The 21,641-nt window shown below is 52.4% G+C and overlaps 1 protein-coding gene across 2 annotated transcripts; it reads left to right on the plus strand.

Annotated features, from left to right (window-relative positions):
- The first annotated feature begins 1,778 nt into the window (after positions 1-1,778).
- LHX2 (LIM homeobox 2) lies at positions 1,779-21,100 on the plus strand. 2 transcript variants are annotated; one of them, XM_090276007.1, is made up of 5 exons: positions 1,779-2,496; positions 3,970-4,172; positions 5,096-5,523; positions 11,094-11,299; positions 20,232-21,100. In XM_090276007.1, the coding sequence occupies exons 1-5, from the start codon at positions 2,377-2,379 to the stop codon at positions 20,517-20,519; spliced, it is 1,245 nt and encodes a 414-aa protein (XP_090132133.1). In that variant the 5' UTR covers positions 1,779-2,376; the 3' UTR covers positions 20,520-21,100. The 2 variants fall into 2 exon arrangements, with proteins under 2 accessions (XP_090132133.1, XP_090132135.1); XM_090276009.1 differs by having other exon boundaries at positions 5,120-5,523.
- The last annotated feature ends 541 nt before the right edge of the window (positions 21,101-21,641 follow it).

Raw genomic sequence — 21,641 nt, forward strand, 5'->3', positions numbered from 1 at the left:
TTTGCAAGTATGCAAAATATGGCCTCCTAGAAAGTGCACACAGAGATTTAGGTAGAATCCCTTGAGCACGAGATTGTACTATGCCATGCAATTATACTATAACTGCTTTCTAGATGCTTCCCTCTGCCTGGTACTGTACACTTGGTGTGCGCATATAGACCCTAGCTTTACCTTCCTGCTGGCTGTTTTTGCTAACGGAGATGAACATGGGAATTTGCACACATGAACATAAATGCATGTGCTTGGGCATTACAAGCACACATATATTTATGTCTAAAAGTTATGTACAGTAGATGGAAAGTACGATTTTTGTGCTGCCTCAACTTTGTGCCCTTATGTAAGATAAACTGCATAGATTCTTGGTAGTCCCTTACCTCCTCCTGGCAAGCAAGTCACTTCAGAGTGACCCACTGCCAAAGCAGATGGGACTCTGTAATTGACGTGTTCGTTCTGTTTTTCTCTACATTTTTTATTTTCTAAATCCAGCTTCACCACACACGTGGGCATCGCCCCTGAGTCCCCAGGCGAGTCTAGGCTGAGCTTAAAGCCTGGGGGCTGAGGGTGGTTAGAGTTGGGATTACCCTGCCAGCCAGGTTGTTGGTCTTTGGAGAAGTGGTGCAGCCAGGCAGCTGGATGGATGCCGGTCAACAGCTGAGTCTATAGCATGGTGCACCCAGTGGTTAGAGAATGGGCCTGTGGTCTTTAAGAACCTTGTTGATGCCTAATATAGCTCAGAGTGGGAACGTTTTCAATTGGAGATGGAGAAGGAGAAGTGGGACGATGAAAGAATTTGCGTAGTGCCTGCTGTGTTCCAGGTATTTTACATCCATGATCTCTTTTGTTCATCATATCCATATGAAGGGGATGTTCCCCATTGAAAAGATCAGAACTCCCTAAGGGAAGTCAAGTCATTTGTCTAAGGTTAGGTTTGTGCATAAAATGCAGAACTTGGATTTAAACCTCTGCCTCTTTTAGTTCCTAAAAGCTGGAGAGACACTGGGAAGAGCGAGAATAAATCAGGCCCTAGTTTGCTCGGAGCGAGGATATGGTTGATTGGCCCTCTTCCCCCCGGGAGTCACAGCTCCCGCGGTCTCCTGCCTTTCTGGCTCAGCCGGGTCCATGAGAGGCCTGCGCAGCCTCCCGCAGTCCCCCACGGCGCGGAGCCAGGCCCTAAGGCAGAACTGGGCGGGAAGCAGCCTAATGCTCTGGGAGCTCTACCCCAGGCCCGCCTTCCCAGGCCTCTCCAGCCGGTGCGGAGGAGGCGGCTCCTTCGGGCCGCGGGGAGACCGTAGTGAGTCCTCTTTAAGCATCCTCTGACTGTGCCTTCTCAGGATGGAGACGGCGGGGAGAGAGGGTTTAATTTTCCTTCCCGAAAAAAATCACAGAAAACTGTTCGTAGCTTAAAAACTCCAACAACCCCCTCCCTCCCTCCCACTCCTCCCCTCCAGCCTCGCCCACCAGCTCCCACCATCTCGTCGCTCTTCTCCTCTTGCTTCTCCCCTCCCTCTCGGGTCTCCCGCCTTCCCGGAGCACGCGCTGCCGCGGCCCGAGGTGCGGGGCGGCCAATGGCGCGGCGGCAGGACGTGATGTCAGGCGCGGCTGTAGAAAAGGCGCGGACGCTTGGCTGGCGCGGACTGCAGAGCCGGGGCTGGGCTCAGCGCGCTCTTGGAGAGCTTTGCACGCGGCTGGGCCCGCGGCCGGCGACTCCTCCTCCTACTCTGCTCCTCCTCCTTTTTCTCCTCCTCCTCTTTTTCCTCCTCCCCCTCCCCTACCTCCTCCTCCTCCTCCTCTTCCTCCTCCTCTTCAATTCTCCCAGTGGCTCGGCTCGGCTCGCTGGCTTGGGAGAAACCCCTACTCCAGTCGCCCACCCAGCGTCTAAGCGGGTCGCCTTGGCCTGGGGACGCACCCCAGGGAGTGGAGAGGTCCAAGCAGCTGGGCCTCCGCGGGCACCTACACTCTCCCGGGTGAGCCCCAACTGCAGCCGTCGCCGCCTCGGGCAGACTTTGCGCTCCTGCTTTGCGCCCGGGGCGCCGAAGCCAGGCCGGCAATGCCCGCGGCGTGAAAGCGCCCGCGGCGGGCGCCGACCTCTGCCCTCGTCTCCCTCCTCCTTTCCCCCCAGCCCCTTGCCCTTGTGACCCTGGCTTTGGCGCCGCCGCCCAGGCGCCCCGCGATGTAGCTGCCCCCGCGCCTCGGCAGGAGGCGTCCTGGCCCGGGGCGCCCGGCCTGGGGACTCAGCCGAGCTCGGGCGGGGCCGGGGCCGCGGTGGCGATGCACCGGGCCCGTTAACGCCGGGAGCGCCAGGCAGCTGAGGCTGGGGGGGGGGGGCAAGCTCTCCTGCGGAGAAGCCGCGCCCCCGGCCCCGCCGGTCCCGCCGCGATGCTGTTCCACAGTCTGTCGGGCCCCGAGGTGCACGGGGTCATCGACGAGATGGACCGCAGGGCCAAGAGCGAGGCTCCCGCCATCAGCTCCGCCATCGACCGCGGCGACACGGAGACGGTAGGCGCACGGCAGCGGGTAGGGCCGAAAGCTGGGACAGGGCCGTGTTGGTCTGCGCCTCTGCTCCCCAAAGTTTGGAGGCACTTTGGGGAGCGCCCTTCGTGCCGCTCGGCCGGGTACTGGGCACTGGGGATCCGTGGACAGGATGCAAGGCCCTCGGGTTCGGGGAAAGTCTGATTGCTGGGGAGGAGGGGGGAAACAAGGTTGAAACTGAAATTTTCGTCCCGGAGGGTGAAAGAGCACTTCTCCAGAAGTGGAAGAGAAGCCCTACCCGGGGCCTGAGATGGCTCTCTTCGCACTTGGCGGGACTCTCTGGTCACCAGCCCCACTCTCTCCTCCGCCACTTGGCCCTGGCTGCTGGCAGAACTGGGAAGGGCAAACCAACAGGGTGCACTGGGTCCCCAGCCGGCTTTGGCCGCTCTTGCTTTCTGGCAATCGGGATTTCCTCCTCAGTGCATTTTCAGGGGGCGAAGTCTTCTGGGCCACCGCCTTTTGTTGATCGACACCTGGGCCTCCTGGCCCAGTTGCATTTGGCTTGGCTTGGCCAGGCCAGGGCTTGTAGTTCAGGCCCTGGCCTGGATCTCACAGAAACAGAGTCCACTCGAATCTCCACACCTGGCTTTGCCTGCCCAACCCCAAATAGTCAGTTCCTTGCTTCAGACCTCCCTGGGGGCCAGGTGAGCAGACCGTTGCCCAGGCCGGGCCCAGGAGTGACCTTTAGAGGTGGAGGAGGTGGGGAGCACGGGAAGTTTCTCTGCAAGGAGAGTAAGAGCCGCAGCTCCAGTGCCTCCGTTTCCTAGCCCTTCTTCCCGGTTATCTCAGCCTGTCACTTTGGATAGCCGACTATTTGGATTGGGCCTGTCCTGCACTCAGAAACTTTGAAGGTGCCTCTGCACCCCACTCATCATCTCCCAGGATCTTGGGACCTGTGACCTGCCCTGGCCTAAACGTTTGGCTTAAAGATCCAGAGATCACTGAGGCTGGGGTCCAAGATCTCTGCATCTCTGGAAACGAGTCTGTGTGGAGGGTGACTTTTAATGGTCATCTTACCCCTTTTTCGGGGGGTCCGTTCGAGTGAGTGGCTTCTGTAAATAACAGCTTTGGGGAAGCTTTTGGAGGGCTTGACTAGGGTAGTCCCCACTGTGTCAATCCCCAAACATAGCCTGAGACTTTCTGGGAAAAGGGCAGAGGGGATAGGAAGGAGGTGAAGTGGGAAACCTATCCAGGCCAGCAACCTGGCCTGGGCCTGTGGCTTCCTTGGGCTGTGTGGGTGGACCTGGGTTCCGAACCCTCTGCACATGGGTCTTTCGGGGGTGGAGGAAGCGCACTGCACACCCTCGGTGGTTTTCTTGGTGTTTAGGGCTGGCCAGTTACGGAGGGAGCTCTGGGCGCCTGTTTTCCCGTGGTGGCAGCAGAGGCAGGGTCCCAGGCTGACGCAGGCGCTGCCGTCTCCCGCCTCCCTCCCTCCTGCAGACCATGCCGTCCATCAGCAGTGACCGCGCTGCGCTGTGCGCTGGCTGCGGGGGCAAGATCTCGGACCGCTACTACCTGCTGGCGGTGGACAAGCAGTGGCACATGCGCTGCCTCAAGTGCTGCGAGTGCAAGCTCAACCTGGAGTCAGAGCTCACCTGTTTCAGCAAGGATGGGAGCATCTACTGCAAGGAAGACTACTACAGGTAGCCCCCCACCTCGGGACCCACCGCCCCTCAGGACTCCCCGCCTCAGACGCAATCTTGCCTGTCTCCTTTCCCTCCAGTCCCAAGGGAGGGTTCTCTTCTCCAAGCCAGCACGAATTGGGTGACAGCCTTTTTAAACAACCATTTGGAGGGCACTCTAGGAAGGGTCTGTGAAGTGCAGGGACCCAGAGAAAAGCAGAAGCTGCCCTCTTCTGAGCTTAGATCATAACTAAGCTTGGGCTAGGGGTTTCTTGCACCCCTCTCCCTTTGGAGTTTCTTGAGTCAACCAGAGGGAACAGAAATAAGCACACACACACACACACACACACACACGCACCCCAACCCTGCCCCCAATCCAGGCAGCCTAGGCTGGTGTGGAACAAAGTTGGAGGGAAAGCTGTGAGATCGGATGGGGGCATTTCCGGGTCTTTCGTGGAGACGGGAGTGAAAGCTGGCCAGGATTAAAGAACCGGAATCATTACTAACAGGCTCCAGGTTCCTTGTTTCTCCTCTCTGGGTTTAGGGTTAGAGTCTGTTTATATGTTCTCTCCCCTTTTTCTCTCCCTGTCTCTTAAGTTTCTTCCAAATTACAAAGGTCTGTAAGATTCCCAGGCGCTAGTTTGGGGGCAGGGGTAAAGTTTGAGGAAGAGTAAGTGGAGAGTTTCTCCCCCACTCCCAAGTAAAGGCTTTCCTAGGGCTTGTCCGGGCTCTGGGTAAGTGGGAGCTTATAATCTGTAGGCATGAACATGATTGGGGGCACAGTGCTTCAGGGAAGGATTAGACTTGGGCCACAATCTAGTCCCTCTTCCCCCATCCTCCAAGTTGAGACTCAGGTTGCCCATCTTGAGGAAGAGATTTCCCCCAGTGGCAGCAGCAGCACCTGGAGGAGGAATATGGGGTACCCAACCATGTGTCCCCCACAGTCCCTCCCTCGATGGTTCCTACAGGCGGTTCTCTGTGCAGCGCTGTGCCCGCTGCCACCTGGGCATCTCCGCCTCGGAGATGGTGATGCGGGCCCGGGACTTGGTTTATCACCTCAACTGCTTCACATGCACCACGTGTAACAAGATGCTGACCACGGGTGACCATTTTGGCATGAAGGACAGCCTGGTCTACTGCCGCTTGCACTTCGAGGCGCTGCTGCAGGGCGAGTACCCCGCGCACTTCAACCATGCCGACGTGGCTGCGGCAGCAGCTGCAGCAGCTGCAGCCAAGACTGCAGGGCTGGGTGCAGCCGGGCCCAACCCGCTGGGTCTTCCATACTACAACGGTGTGGGCACAGTGCAGAAGGGGCGGCCGAGGAAGCGCAAGAGCCCTGGCCCTGGGGCGGATCTGGCTGCCTACAACGCTGGTGAGTGCTAGGCGCACTGAGCGCCCCCCCGTAGGGTTGGGGGAAAGTACGTGGTGTTCACCCCCACTAGCCTAGCTGGAATGAGTCTCGGTGTGCTTTACACACACACACACACACACATATATACAGCACTCTGGGTACTCTATCCCTTAACTTTCCCAGGCCCTAAGCACAGTCACACCTGGTGGAGGGACCTTAACCTCCAAGGCTCTAGCTCCTATGCCCTGGCTGGAGAAGGATGAGAGGGTGCTTTCGTGTCTTGCTGCCCTTGGTGCAAGGCCATGTTGCTGAGAAATTTTTTGGAGGAGGCTTTTTGGTTTGGGTCTTACCCTCACTTTGCCAGGCAGAAAATAAGTGCAGTGATAGAGAAAGCAAAGTGGAGCCCACATCAAACAGGCTCTGGGTTTGCGTGACTGAGGGTGGGAGCTGGGGCGATGGATGAGCCAGGCAGGGCAGCAAGGGACCCAAGCAAAAAGACTAGCAGTGGCCCGGGGCACCGAAATCGGCTTGGAGCGCCGGTCCTGTGAAATATCCTGAGGGTGGCAGGCTCAGGGAAACTTGGGCCCAGAGGTCCTTTGAGCAAGGTCGGGCTGTTGTAAATCGGCCTGATCCCTCTGCTCCGCCAAGTCTCGGTTTTCCCGGAGCTCGTTCTCTCGAGTTCCGGGCGCCAGCAAGGCGCTGGGTTGAGAGCCTGGACCTTTGGAAGCTGGCGCCCGGAGATGAGACCGTTGTAGGCCTGGCCTAGCACGGGAGTAGGGTGAAGGGCTCCTTTCACATTCCCGGCGTCTTTGAACCTCAGCCCGTTCCGGGAGAAGTTCTGCCCCCTCTCGCACCCCTCCCCACTCAGGACAGCTGCAGAGGTTCTGGGGCCCGGCAAATTGAACCGTCAACATCTGCCCAAAGTCTGCACGGCCCGGGAAAGGTTTATGACTCCCTGGGCTTCTGAACTAGATAGTTTATTTGCAATTATTTTCTTTCTTTCGTTTGCGACAGAATCAGATTCAGAGATTTTTCTTCCTCCTTTTCCCCTTAGTCTAATGCACAAGTAGAAACAAAACAAAGCAAAACAAACCCAGGACGGTGTGGTGGGGAAGAAGTCAGGGTTATTTTGATCTTTAAAAATCTGAGCTGGCTGAGGAGAAAAATGAGGTGTAGCTGGGGTTTCTCTATTCGCTCCAACGAAATTGCTTGTTGGAAGATCATGGAACCAGTGTGTCTCGGTGTGTCGAGCCAGGAGGAAAGTGCAGCCCCCCATCTGGTAGATGGCGAAGTAGCCACAGACAGGTCCACGCCGGAGGATTATAGGTTTGTTGAAGGCTCTACCAGAGGTACCGCTCTCCAAAACTTCCATCCCTCATCTCCTACCACCCTGAAAATAGACTAAACCGGGTCCACACCAGGTCCCCCAAACAAAGCCTCGCCTATTTATCAAGTGGGGTCTGCCTACGTGGGAAGCAGCAGGCAACCAGCCACAGGGCACACTGAGGGTGGGGAGCGGGTGTTTTCCCCAGTACACAGGTTCACAACTGGGTTTGGAATTGAGAGGTAGAAGGTTCAGAGATTTATTTGTGGTTTTTGCTGTTGGGCTACCTTCTCTGGTGAGGCCGCGCCACAGCAAGCAGGATGTGGCTGGAGGCTGAGTTTCAGGGGATCTGGCATCCCTACAAGACATTCCCCACCCCTGCCATCTCCTTTTTTCTTTGGCCCCTCTCCCTCTTTTTCGTTTCCGCTCGCTCTGTCCCCCTTTCTCTGTCACTATTTCTGCGTGTGTCTCCCTGTCCTCCATTCCCCTCTTCTCTTTCCCCGTGTGAACGTGTCTGGCCTAGCTTGGCCCGGCTTCCTGTACTGGTGGAACCCGCGCACCGGCGCATCAGTGGTGGCTGTGAGGCTGCTTCTTCGGGGCTCCCGGGACCAGGCTGGGAAAGAGGGCGCCTCCCTGGCCGCACCTCCCCGGTGGCCAGGCTTCCCCAAGTCTGGCTGTTGTTCTTCTTTCGTCCCTCTTGGCACCGACAAATGGTAGCAGTGTGGGCCATGGGGCGGCAGGGGCTGGAAAAGGGGGACCGTGGAGAGTGCGACCGCGGGCGGTGTGTACGGGGCAAGTGTCCGTGTGTGTTTCTGACTGTGAGGATACTTGCCTGTTCGTGCGAGTGTTCCGCACTCGGGGGCTCAGCCGCACGACCCCCTGCAAAGCCCATGCCTCCCGGGCACGGTAAGGTAGGGGAGAGGCTGCACCGCGTTAAAGCGCGGGGAGCTCGGCCCAGTGGGGAGGGGGCGCCGTCGATGCGCCCGGACCGCGGCCGAGCAAAGGGCAGCCGGAGCCGCGCGCTGGGCCGCAGGTCGGAAAGTCCTTCCGGGGCGGTAGCCACGGCGACTCTCCTCTGGCTGTCCCTGTGGTCTGAGAGCGCAGCTCCGGTCCCAGAGGCGGAACTGAAACCTCCCCGCCACCGAGAGCGGGGCTGCCCGCGGACTGGGGGAGCGGACAAGGTGGCCGGACCCCGCCAGGGGCCCAGGCCGCGCACTGTGCGCCCCGGTCTGAGCGCCACGGCCATGGGAGTCCCGCGTGGACTTGCCGGACGCCCGGGCCTCCCCCAGTCCCAGCTTCGTGGTGTGTGTGTGTGCGTGTGTGTGTGCCTGGCGGCGTAATTACTGATTTGATTCCAATCCATTATTTAGACAATTGAACCTACAATCTTGTCTTTAGTAAAATGAGGCGAAGTCAGATTTGATTACAGGTTCAGTCCCAGCGACAAGAGCTCGAAACCCGATGGGTTAATAACAGATCACGAGTAAATTATTCATGATTTTACGAGCTCTTTAGCTCCATTGAATCGGCCTAATTGAGAGGAAAAAAATAAAAAAGAAGAGAAAGCCCAGTCCGCCCCCCCGCCCCTCGGCCCCTTGCTCCTCCCCGGATCCGATCCTGGGGAATCTCGACCCGCCCCGGCACTGGGGGCCGGAGTGAGGGGGCCTGGGGCACCGGCCAAATCTGGGCTCAACTGCCATTTCCCCCGCGGCCTTGTTCCCCGGCGTAGCCCCTGCCCCCGCTCTTGGCCGGCCTGCGCCTCCCTACCTTGGGCTGGCTTCTTTTCCCCCTTCCCTCCTTTTCCATTTTTGCACTCCCAGCCAGCAACGGCTTCAGAATAGGCCCCCCTCACTGGGACCTGGTCCCCTTGAGACCCGGGATTCAGTTCAGTACCCTGGACCCTCCACCGTACATCCCCCCTATTTCCGGGCCTCACTGTCCCCTCAGGCTCTCTGTGTTTCTCCCGATTTCTTTCTGTCTTTGTAGCTGTCTCTGGTTCTCGCTGTCCCCACTGCTTTCTTTTCCTCTTTTCTTTCTGCTCTTTCTTTCCTGGCTCTTTCCATCTTCTCTTGCTACCCCCTCTCCTTTTCTCTCTCTTCATTCTCTCAGTTTTTTTTACCTCTATTTCTATTCCTCCTTTCTCTGCCCTTTCTGTCTCCCTCCCCCAGACCATCTCCCCCAACTCTAGGCGACCTCGGGGGCACATCCCTTGGGTGCATGGGGCACCAGGGTCCCCATGGAGCTCATTAACAGCAGCAAGGCCCAGGCAGGGGCTGGGCGGAGGGAGGGGCCCAGCGATCCCCTGTGGGGAAGCCTGCCCCACCCCCAATGGAGCTGGGGACTAGGGGCAGGAAGAGGGTGGCTCCCTTGAAGAGGGGGAAGGGCAGTTTCCATGGATCCCGTTTGGAGTCATTTTCTGATTCCCTTTAAATTGCCGGACCCCTACGCTGGGCATTGTCAGTGAAAACACAGTCTGGGTGGGGAACTTGAGTGCCTGGGTGAGACCTGTGGGAAGGGACCCTTAGTAGGTGTAGCCTCTTGCTGACAGGTCTAAGGTTAGGGACAAGACCTGCATCTTGCAAATAAATTCTTTCTGCAAGGGGCTACTCCCACCTGGGTAGAGAAAGGAGTAGGTGACCAGGAGAGCGGGAACACTTCTGAGGTAATTGTCAGATAAAATGCAGGATACCCCATTAAGTCTGAATTTTGAGTAAACAACAAACAAATTTTTAGTGTAAGTGTATCCCATTTAATATTTGAATTTTAGATAAACAACGAATACTTCTTTAGTGTAAGTGTATACCGTGTAGTATTTACATTTTAGATAAACAACAAATAAAATTTTCGTATAGGTATGTCCCATGCATTATTTGAGACATATTTATAATAAAAAATTGTTCATTGTTTATCTAAAATTCAAATTTAACTGGGCAAAATATTTGCTAAGTCTGGCAGCTCTGCTGTGGGCATGTGATGGGGCACCAGATACATTCCCAGTTGCCCACTTTGGGGGACTGAATTAATCTATGAGGCTTTTCCCAAAGTGAGACCTTATATGTGTAATGGCTCTGGATGTGACGAGGGGATCTTGGAGAGGCATCCTGCCTGTCCCAATCAGCTGCCAGGTTGCCAAGCAACTTTCTTAGGCCTGAGGTTTCAACCCCTGTTCCCAGCCCCCAGTGCCTTCCAGGCATTGGCAGCCAGGCCCCAGCTGGGCCCCTTCTGGATGGGAATGGGTTCCCCAAAGAGTCATGCTTCATCTTTGCCTGCCTTTGTGGTGTAGTGGAAAGAAAAGGCAAGGACTACAGTGGTGAATCTAGGCTCAGCCATTACCAGTGGTGCTTCTCGCTTCATTTGCCTTAGTGTTAGTTTCCTCATCTGTAAAATGGGGTGAATAACAATAACCACCCGTTGAGCAGTAATGAAGTATATAAAGCCAAAAGTATACCGTAGGTGTCAAATACATGTTAATTTCTTCCTCCAGCTTCCTTCCCTTTCCTGTTAGGACTCTGCCACTCTGTGAGATTTCCAAAGATCGCTTAACTTCCCTGCGTCATTCACCCCATTGGTAAAAACTGGGCAGCAACTGCTTCACGGGGCAGCTGTGAGGATTAAACTACAAAATACAATATTCGACCTCTAGCCCAGTGCCCGAAGCCCAGATGTCCGTACAATACTTCTGGGTGCAGGAACTGAGGGCCAAACGAAAGAAAGTGGAGAGATGTCAGTTAGAAACTTCCAGGTTCCTGCCCTAGACACACCTCCCGCCATAGGAAGTGCAGGAGGGAAAGAGGAAGATCCTGGGCTCCAAAGTCCCTGTGATGCTGGGTCCTCAGTCAAGTGACTTCCCTTTCTGAAGTTTCAACGTCAATAAAAAAGGCAAAAATACTGCCTCACTCATAAGGTGGTTTTGAGGATTAAATGAAAATGTGCCTGTGGAAGCCCTTTCACACATCCTCTGGAGTCAAGTAAGCCATCAACAGATTGTAATGGTAGTTGTTGTTATTACTCGTATTATTATCATTGTAACATGGCGGCTCCAAATGGGTTTCCTAGAGCTGGGTTTGAATCCAGCATTTCCTAGCTGAGCGACTCTGGGCAGGTCACTCTCCCCCGCCTCAGGTTCTCTTATAAATCTACAACATGGGGATAATATCTCTCCCAGTGCGGCCCCATTTGGTGGCGGGTGGAGCAGGTGTGGACTAGGCAGTGTGCGGCGGGGGGCGAGTCAGGAGGTTCACCTGCCTCCTCTGCGGCCCCTCCGTAGCGCTGAGCTGCAACGAGAACGACGCGGAGCACCTGGACCGCGACCAGCCCTACCCGAGCAGCCAGAAGACGAAGCGCATGCGCACTTCCTTCAAGCACCACCAGCTTCGGACCATGAAGTCTTACTTTGCCATTAACCACAACCCCGACGCCAAGGACTTGAAGCAGCTTGCGCAAAAGACGGGCCTCACCAAGCGGGTCCTCCAGGTCAGCTGGGGCCCGAGCTGCGGGTGGGGCGGCTGTGGCTGCCAGGATCTGGGGCAGAAGCGCACGGGCAGGCTGCGGGCCTTGGGGGGGCTCTTCCTCCTTCTGTCCGCCTTTGTCTTTGTTTACCTCGCTGCGCTCTCTCTCTCTTCCGTCTGTCTCTATGTCTCTATCTGGATTCCAGTCTTTCCTCCCCCTAATTTTACATCTGTCTCCTTCAATTTTCGTCTCTCCGTTTTTTTGGTGTGTATCCCTCTGTCCTCTTTGTCTCTACACTCGGTCTCTTTTCTTACTTGTAAACAACTCATATTTGCTATTTATTACTCAAGTGACGACACTCATATATGCTCATATTGTAAAAGGTTCAAACATGTCACATAAGTCCAGAGCCCCCACACCCTTGGCCCCTCATCCCAGGAGGCCCATCTGAGGCAACTGCTCTTGGCCCTTAGTTATTTCCTTCTGCTTCTTGCTTCTCACTTGCTCTCTCCAGCTTCTCTCTTTAAGTTTCTCTCTAGATTTTTCTTCTGTCTCTCAGTTGTTTCTAAGACTCTCTCAGAAGCAAGGTTTTATGAGGAGGGTGGATGTGGGCAGAACCCCCGGGTGGGCCGAGGGGCCTCTCCCGGGTCTGCCGGCGGGGGAGCGGGAGGAGAACATGGGCATCTCTGAAACTGAGCAGAGTTGCGCTTGCCTATCAGGGTGCTTTCTTTTTAAATTGAATTCATTGGGGGTGACATTGGTTAATAAAATTATGTAGACTGCAGGTGTATAATTCTAAATGTGAGGATGCTTTCTTAATAGAGCAGAACCAGAGCCTTCATCAGATTTTCAAAGGGTCTGTCCATCATCCCAAAGATGTTAAAAACTCCAGTTTGGGGAGTTCCAGGCTCCTGCGCAACTCAAACTGGTGGCAGAGCCTTTGGTCACCACTTTTCAACTCGTCATCTCCTCCTTTTACTTACTGGGTGAGTCACTGAACTCCCCTGAGCCTCGGTTTCCTCGAATGTGAAACAGACACGCACAAAAAACGATCTATGCTGCAGGCTTATTAGAAGAGCCATTGAGAGGATGTTACGCGTCTACCACAGTGGCTGATGCTTAACTGCCCAGTGGGAATCCCGTTAACTGGATTAATCAACTAACTAATATTAACTAGTATGAAGGATTATTCTGGTTACTGAACTTCAGTGTCCCCACTCATACAATAAGATAGGAGAACATCCCCCGTTATAGCAAGTCTTACCAATTTATTCCTCAGGATAAATTGTAGGGATAGCAATGCACATTTTTGGGGGTATGAAAATTAACAGATGAAGTGATCCTGTCCTACAATGGGAGAGGGGAGGTGCTTGGATTCCAGCTAGGGCCACTCTGGCCCACCCCTAGCCTCAGGTCATCAGGGACTGAGGGGTGAAGCAGGGGGAGGCGACACTGAGGTGACAGAGGGCTGTGCAGTAGCCCTAAGTTTTCCTGTGGATTTGTCAGGAAAAAAGGAAATATAAAGCATTTGGGGGGTAACAGTGGTGGAGCTGGGATGGGACCGTGACACGGGTGAGGGTCCGCATTCTCTGGAGAGCCCACAGTCTGGGGAAGCTTTGTCTCTCAGTGGGCTCAGTGATGGTGACGTGGCGAGGGCTGGCCAATGGGGTGCTGATGCGCCTCTCTGGGCCCGCCCGCCGCCTCCTGCGCTCCTCTGGAGGACCCTGCCCCTCCTAATTGGATCTGTTTTGCCTGGGGGTCCTCTGGCTTGGGCTCCAGACAGGCTGTAGGCTGCTACACCCGTCAGCATCTCCGACTCCACCCCCACCCCTGTCTGTTTCCCTTGGACTTTACTTTCTTGGGGTTAGATTGGGGGACCTTCCTTGGCACCCCCTTCATTCCCCAGCCTTGAGCGAATTTAGACTGAGGATCTGAGGCCTCTGCCTTTTCCCTGGTCAGTAGGATACTTTGTCCCTTCCCCTATCTAGTTGCCGTTACAGCGTGTTGTTGGGGGCAGTTTTGAGAGTCAACCCCTAAGAGCAGGCTGGGACAGGAGCAGGACTTGGAGTCAGGCAGAGCTGGGTTCAGGAAGACTTGGGTTTGGTTCTGCTCCTCTCCTCACTGGTTGTGTGTCTTGGACAAATTAGTTAGCCTCTCTGATCCATAGCTTTCTCACCTGTAAAATGGGCATCTTTAGGGCACATACTTCTCTTAGTTACCCAGATCAAAAGGAACAGAGTGAGTGCCCATAGCTGAGTCTGAATCTGGAGCCAGCAGGACCCAGTCTCTGCTGGCCTCGGTGGGGCAGGAGGCTTGGTTATATGAGTTAGGATCACATCGGATTTTCAGCATAGTTATTTCTCATCCTTTCATCTGGCCAAATGTCTGTTAGCACCAGGCCCTGGGGACACGGAGATGAATGAACCACAGTTGTGGTCCTGAAGAAAGTCACCTAACGGGTGTAGAGACAGACCCACATTCAGTCTATCATAGTATGATCAATTGTGGGGACTGTTCTGTGGGACACCAGGGGAGGGACCAGCTACCCTGTGTGTGAGGAATGGTCCGCCTGAGGAACCTGGGTGAGTGCTTGCTCTGTCCCTCCTCCCCTAGAGTCCTGAGTCAGAGCCCTTCACACCTGCATGCCCCCTCTACCATGGGGACTCAGAAAAACCTGGGGCACAGAACTAGTTAAGGGAGAAAAACACCTAGTTATTGTATGTCTACTAATCAATACATGTTTATGGGCTCTGTTATGTGTGAGGCCCTTTGAAAGGCCTGTGCAATACACTTGCCCATTGAGTTCACACTGTCAGGCATTATGATCCCTTCTTCCCCCACTGTCCTGATGAGAATGTTGAGGCCCAAAGGATTTCCACTTGGCCCACGTCACACTTTGCTGTAAGTAGCAGAGCTAGATCCAGATCCAGTACCACCCAATCAATGGGCATGACTCTCTTTCCTCTAAGTCAGCCCAGCAGTGACTACTTCCAGGGTGCGTATCATTTAGGGCAGGGGTGGTCCTACCGGTAAGGCAGCCAAACCACTTTCTCCATCCTCCAAGACCTCCAAATCTCCTACACAAATCTTTAATATTCCTTAACGGCACAGCTGCTCATGATTATGCAGTAGTTTACAGAGTATTATCTTTCAAGTCACTTATCTATCTTACTTCAACGTTTTCCTGCCCATTTTATAGATGAGAAGCTTAAGACCTAGTGATATGAAGTGATTTGTTTGAGGTTACAGGAGCCAGGCATTGGCAGAGTCTGGGCCCTCTCCCTGGTGGCCTGACTGCTTCTGATGGGCCAGCTGGGGGAGATGGGATAGGAGCAGACTTGGGTGAGGCAGTGTGTCTTTGGAAGGTAACAGACTGGTTCAAATCCTTTCTGACCAGCAGTGTGGTTTGGGTACTTAAACTTCTCCTCTCTGAGCCTTATCTGAGATGTGCAGGTGATAATAGTTTTCACCTTGAGGCTTCCTTAGAATTGAGAGATGAATGGGAAGGCTCCAGCATGGTACCTGCTGGTCCAAAGCAGGTGCCTGTGAAATGGTTCCGCATCGCTTGTCTACCACCAGCTGAGTGGTGCTGGGCCTTGGGTGCCCCCTGCAGGTTGTGGTCCACCTCAACCTTTCAGAGAGAGTGCGCAGCAGAGGCACGTTGAGATTGAGGCGGTCCTCCCAGAGGTGGATCAGGTAGGGGGTGTGTGTGTGTTTCCAGCCTGTTAGTGAATCTGTAATGTGTAAGCACCACCAGCGAGGGAGTCCTGGGACGCACCATCTCTGCTGAAATTTGGAGTCAGCTGATGTGAGGTCCAGACTCAGCTCTCTGAGCCTCAGTGGCTTCAGCTATAAAATGGAGGCAATAATAATATTTCACTAGGTGGTTGCAAGGAGTAAATGAGATAAAGTGTAATTTATAAGGTATTTATTAGGGACTCAATGAACATTAATTTCACAAACATTGACATAGCACGATTCAGTCTACCAACCTCTTTGGCACTCATTCAAAAATTTAATTATCTTCATTTTCCAGATGAGGAAAATGAAATTCAGGGAGTCTAGGACCCTCGAACTGAGTCTCACTACTAGTAAGTGATGAAGCCGGGGTCTTGAGTCCATAGCTCTTCCCAATGAAGCACAGTGCAGGGATTGTGACCCCCCACCTTGGCTCTAGCTGCAGAATGCAGCAGGACAGATGAGGGAGGGGGGAGTGGGTCAGAGTTGCCATGTCTTGGTAGGAAAGCAGAAATCATGTTGTAAAGCTATAATTGCATAAAAAGTGCTCAGATTTGTCATCTTTTGCAGCATAAAAACCATAATACTGACTTTCCATCAGTGGACAAGGGGACTGGGAGACAGAGTGGCCCCCCTTGGACAGAGGTCCATTAAGACATTAAGTTTTGCAAATACTTGGAGACCCTTCCTCAGCTCATTGATGCCTCTCTTCCTTCCTGGGAATGGGGGGAGGGGGACAGTCGAGCGCAGGGGCGATGAACTGATCGATTTGATGGGTGAAGGCCTCCTTAGAGGTTCCTGGTGTGCTGTTGAAGGAAAATACATTTTAACCACCAACATTTTAAAAACATCTTTGGGATGACGAGTTAGTCATCATTAATCTGTGTGAGAACTCAGGAGGTGAGAACACTAGCTTTCTCCTGTTCACTTGCTTATTCAACAAATACTCTGGCCTTCTGCCATGTTCTGGGCGGGGCGGGAGGCCCCGAGGATTCAGCAGTGACCCAGCGAGTGAACAGGCCCCGCCGGAACATGCACTCCAGAGGGGAGACAGAGGTGCAGCAAGGTGTTGTAGCAATCATTAAAATGGTGATAAGATTAATCTCTATATTTTTCTCCATATAATAAAAATATTTTTAAAGGATTCTGGGACCAAATCAGTTTGGGAAATGCTAAAGGTTAGCTATGTCTTTGTCTTGGAGATCAGAGCACATTAGCATGAATACAGGCATTGAGAAATCTTGGAGATTCAACTTGATCTAATCTAACACTTTCTAAATTTATGTGGCCCCAGAACCCTTGTTTAACTCTTGACATAAATAAAATAAAAGAGCCCTGGCTAGTGTGGCTCAGTTCGTTGGAGCATTGTCCTATAAACTTACAGGTCGTGGATTTGTTTCCCAGTCAGGGCACATGCCTAGGTTACAGGTTTTCCTGTAGTCCACTGACAGGGCATGTACGGGAGGCAGTGGATCGATGTTTCTATCTCTCACAAAACTCAGAGAGGTGGAGTAACTTGTCCAAGGCCCCACAGCAAAGTAGTTGTAGTCCTGGGCTGGAACCAAGAGTTCATGATAGCCAGTCCAGGGCTTATTATTTTTTGGTTCCATAAAGCCTTTTAAAACTATATGGAATAATAGAACCACCATGCAGACAGGTTAGAAAACAAAAAACAAAAAAAACACCCACTTAAGAGCACAGGAAACCAGTAATCCAGATGTACAGCTTAGAGGTTGACTAGTGGGAAAGGGCATGAACCTTGCCTGCCCAAGTTCACATCTCAGCTCCACCTCTTGAGTTGGTTTCTGTGCCTCAATTTCCTCACCTTGCAATAATATTAGTGCCTACTTTGTAAGGCACTATTATGAGTTAATATGTGCAAAATGCTTAGACCTTTGCTTAGACAGTGCCTGACACTTACTGAGTGACCAATAGTCATCATCATTTTTATTATGAAGTTTCAATACATACTTTTAAAATTCTTTTTTCTCACGTAACATTTGTCAGATATTTCCTCTTAGACTGGGTGGAATGGCTGTGTCATGACTTCCACTTGTCCTTCTGGTGGGACACTCTGGATGCAGCCATTAATTTGATGTTGTTAAAAAAAAAAAGCCACAGTGGGCATCTCTGGGCATGAAGCTTTTACATTTTCTCTGGTTTTCTCAGAGACCTAGCAGGGGATATGCGGGACAAAGTGGGTTTCTCACTGGCCCTCCTGCTCTCCTTGATGAAGGAATCCTGTGGAAAGGGATTCAGGAGGCAAAGCACAGCCTGCAGGGCCAGCTGGTGCCTGAGGAGGGGGCACCTAGCCATGTGGGCTTCCTCACTCACCCAGGACTCACTGGGGATGCCCTGTGCACCAGGCTAAGCACCCCCACAAATGAAGAGAAAGGGCTGTCAGTTCCAGCTGCCCTGGAATCCCAGCCTGTTAGAACCCCAAGAGGCCATAGCAATCATGTGGTGTGGTCCAACCCTCTGTTGTACAGCTGGGGAAACTGAGGGAGGCTACAGGTAAGGGACTCACCCAAGGTCATTTGGCTGGTCGGTAGCAGAACCAGAACTGGAAGCTACATCCAGTGTTCTTTCCACTGTACCACAGTTGCTTCCTCTATTCATTCATTCACTTGCTGACTCACTCAGGTATAGGTGGTAGGGAGAGCATGGACTTTTTACGGCAGGTAGTCCTGGATTCCTGGATTCCAGTCTCAGGCTGCTCTCTGTGTGACCTTGGGCAAGCAAATTCACTTCTCTGAGCCTGTCTGGCTTTAAATCTATAAAGTGGGGGATGATGATCATAGGACCCCCTACTTGACTTACCATGGAGATCACCCGTGACTGTGCATGTTAGATGGTGGTGTGATGCCTGGTGCATAGTAAGAGGTCCTTACATGTTGTGTTATTATTATTAATGCATATTACTAATTTTTAATCTTTGCCAGTCCCTCTGCCATGTCCATAGGGACGTGATGATAATTCAGACAGGGTCCCTGTCCCAACAACCACCTGGGAGGGAACTTTTTGAAATACCTGGGAGAGAATTCTGACGAAGCCCTGCTTAAGGTGAAAAACAAACCCAACACCAGATACCCAGAAAAGGCACTCGTGGAAGATGGTGTCATTGTTTACAAATCACTGTTAGGGGCAACAACAGAGGAATAGCAAACAGCCGACAGCTAACCAGCCGGTTCCTGAGGGCTTGGATCCCTGGGCCCATGAGCCCTTGCCACCCCCAGGGCTCCTTGTTCCAGCTGCTGCTGGGACAGACAGACAAGACAGACCAGGACAGTGGCAAAAGTTGGCACCAAGGCTGCAGTCTTCCTCATCTGACCTGCCATGAGGGGGTGAGGGGGAGTTACCTCCTCTCTCTGAGGGCCTGTGGGGCTCTCTCCATCCGTTTTCTGTTTTCTCCGTCATCCATTCCCCAGACCAGCCAGAAACAGTCTCACCCCTGCAGAGTTCTGAGGCTGGGTGGGGACAGACCTCCCCACCCCAAGAAGAGCATGTGGAAGCATGGTTTAGAAGCAATGGACTTATTTGCAAGCCTCCCAGAGGTGATGAGCTTGCTCTGGATGGAAGGCCAGGGAAAATGTGCTTTCTTCTTGGGAAAACCCAGTGTGCTGGGAGAGAGCTTTGTTTCCCAATTTCACATGGTCATGTCTCCCTCCTCACTCCAGAATTCTGGCGGCTGTGGTTTTAATTGAGCCCAAATTGCATTAGGCCACCTAAAATGTGGGTGTGAAGCCACGGGCCCCTGTAGCTGGGCTAGTCCCCAGGGGAGGGTGGAGCCAGGCATCGGCCCATCCCACCCATCTGAGACACTGGGATGACAGGCAGATGCAGGCACATCTGGAAATTCGCAGCTGGACACCCGAGAATCTGCAGAATTCCCCGAGGCCCTGTGTTTTATGGGGAAGCTTCTGGCGGGTGTTTTCCTCACGCAAAGGGAAGCGAGGGGGCCCTGCCTTTCAGGCTTCTTTCTCTGGGAGATACAGCCCTCCCACCCTATCTCTACCACCCGCGGTGGCCTGGATTTCCTAGGCCTTTGAGGATTCCTGGGTGCATCCAGATCTCTGTGTAGTTAGATGGTGGGCATATTTTGGTGGGGGGAGGTGTGGGTGCTGTATAGATGAGTTTCTATGGTTGTCTTCATGAGTGTGTACAGGCTCATATGCAAAGGTGTGGGTGTGTCTTCACTGCAGGAAAAAAATCTGTCTCTATTTTTTTCATACCAAGCTCAGTTCCAGCCATGCAACCCATCATGCCCCCACCCCAGTGGTACTGGGAGGTGGCAGGCTGGGAATGGGAATCCGCTGGTCACCACCTCCTTGGCCTTGCTGTACTCTGGCAGCTGTTCCCACCCTGCCCACTCCGCCCTGAGACCTGAAACCCAACGGTCCTGGGGATCAGTGGCTTCTCCAGCTATGGTGGTGGGGAGTGGTATCAGTGGCTTTTTCTTCCTCTTAGTAATTCTTTATTGACTGATTCCTGTGTTCTTTACACCATTCTAGTATTTCCCAGACTTAGTGGCCCTGAAATACGTTAAAAATTGTGCCAACGAGAACTTGTGGGATCTATTGTGTGCTGAAAGGCAGCTGCTGAAAAAACGACTCTCAACTGTTGTGAAAAACAATCAAGATTTGGTTGGAACGAATCTTCCAGAACAGCGCTGCCTAAAAGAAATGCAACATGACCACATATGTAATTTTACATTTAAAAACTTCTAGTAGCCACATTAAAAAACCAAAAGGAAACTGGTAAAATTAATTTTAAGAATATATTTTGTTTAGCCCAGCGCATCTAAAAGATTATCATCATTTCCACATGTAAACAGGATAAAAATTATTAAGATGGTCTGCTTCCTTTTGTTCATGTTAAATCTTCAAATGGCTCGTGTGTTTTCACTTACAGACGAGGCACCTTGGGCTCGTCAGATGTCAAGCGCTCAGTAGCTGTGTGTGACTAGTGGCTACCATATTGGAGAGTGGCTCGGCTCTGGAACCTTCTAACAGAAAGGGAAACCCAGCAACAGCCAAGGAGAAAAAGGAAATTTTTATTTTATTAAGAACAAAATAGAGCCAACCCCAATCTATTTGTCCCTCCGAAAAAACCCTGCTTAGCCGCTCTGAGTTAAACGCCCCCCCACGGGGAACGCGCTGCTCTTCCCGCCTCCCTGCCTGCCTTGCCCTAACCAGCCCTTCCGTCTCACCCCACACAGGTCTGGTTTCAGAACGCCCGGGCCAAGTTCAGGCGCAACCTCTTACGGCAGGAAAGCACGGGCGTGGACAAGTCCACGGAGGCGGCGCTGCAGACAGGGACCCCGTCGGGGCCGGCCTCGGAGCTCTCCAACGCCTCGCTCAGCCCCTCCAGCACGCCCACCACCCTCACGGACTTGACGAGCCCCGCCCTGCCGACTGTGACGTCCGTCTTAACTTCTGTGCCTGGCAACCTGGAGGGCCACGAGCCTCACAGCCCCTCACAAACGACTCTTACCAACCTTTTCTAATGACTCGCGTCCCCCATGTGCCCCACGATTTCTTTAAAAAAGAAATTATCTTTAGTTGAATTCCAAGTGTATTTTAAAATAGAGGCTTTGAGCAACTAACTAACCACATTTTAGGATCTCGCCTGGAAACAGAGGAAGACAATGATCGCGCAGCGGCTAACGCAGCGGTGCGGACTGAGGAATTACTTGGAAGATCTATCTGCAACACAACATTTGTGTCATTGTACAGTTTTGTGGACTGAGCGAGGAAAAACAACAAATAATTTAAGTTGGCTAGAGCTTCTGTATTTTCAAAGACTGCCACGTGCCTTAGGAATACTGTTTTATCTCCATACTTTGGACGACTTGTTCATTTTTTTCTCCCTCTTTTTCTCTCTGTATATTTATGACCAGAGCAAAAATGTAAAAAAAAAAAGAAAAAAAAGAAAAAAAAGTTTGTTACTTTGAATAGTCCTTAAACGACAAAAGAAAAAAAAAAAAAAAGGAAAAAATCAACCCCCCTCCAATGGTCGCTTTGTTGTTTTAGAATTTTAAGGTGGAAGTCTGTTCGATTATCAGAATTTGTAAAATCTAACCAGTAATAAAACCACTTATGAAACTAGTTGGTGCTGCTGCTGTTTAGTTGGGTGTGAAATTCATATGACTTGAGTCTCAATGAAGCCTAGAGATAAATTCTAGGGTCTTCCCTTATTTATACTATTTAGTCTTGATAAGTCTTTATAATATTCATGGGGCCCTTCTTCTGTGCCTGCTTTGGGCTGCTTGTTGAGATCCAGAGGTGAAATCGAGACAGTCACTACCCTCAAGGAATTTAGAGGAGAGGCAGAGACAGACAAGAGATCATCTTAACATGGCATGACATGGGTTAAGTGAAGGGGTATATAAACAAAATACCATTAATTAATTCATTTGAATATTAAATAAGTACCCTCTGCTGCATACTTGAACTCTAGAGACAAAAGGTCATCACGCCTGCCTTTTCTGCTCTTTTCTGGGCTGGAAGAGAGTGTCAGGCAAGGAGGAAGGCCTTTCCCTCAAAGGAGTGAACACTGTCACCGAAGGGCAGCTTAAATCCCAGTTTTCTTAATAACACAAAATTAAAAAATCTCCCAAGAGGGTGCA

The sequence above is a fragment of the Furipterus horrens genome, unplaced genomic scaffold (assembly GCF_987537825.1).
Source record: "Furipterus horrens unplaced genomic scaffold, mFurHor1.1.pri manual_scaffold_4, whole genome shotgun sequence".
Taxonomy (NCBI): domain Eukaryota; kingdom Metazoa; phylum Chordata; class Mammalia; order Chiroptera; family Furipteridae; genus Furipterus; species Furipterus horrens.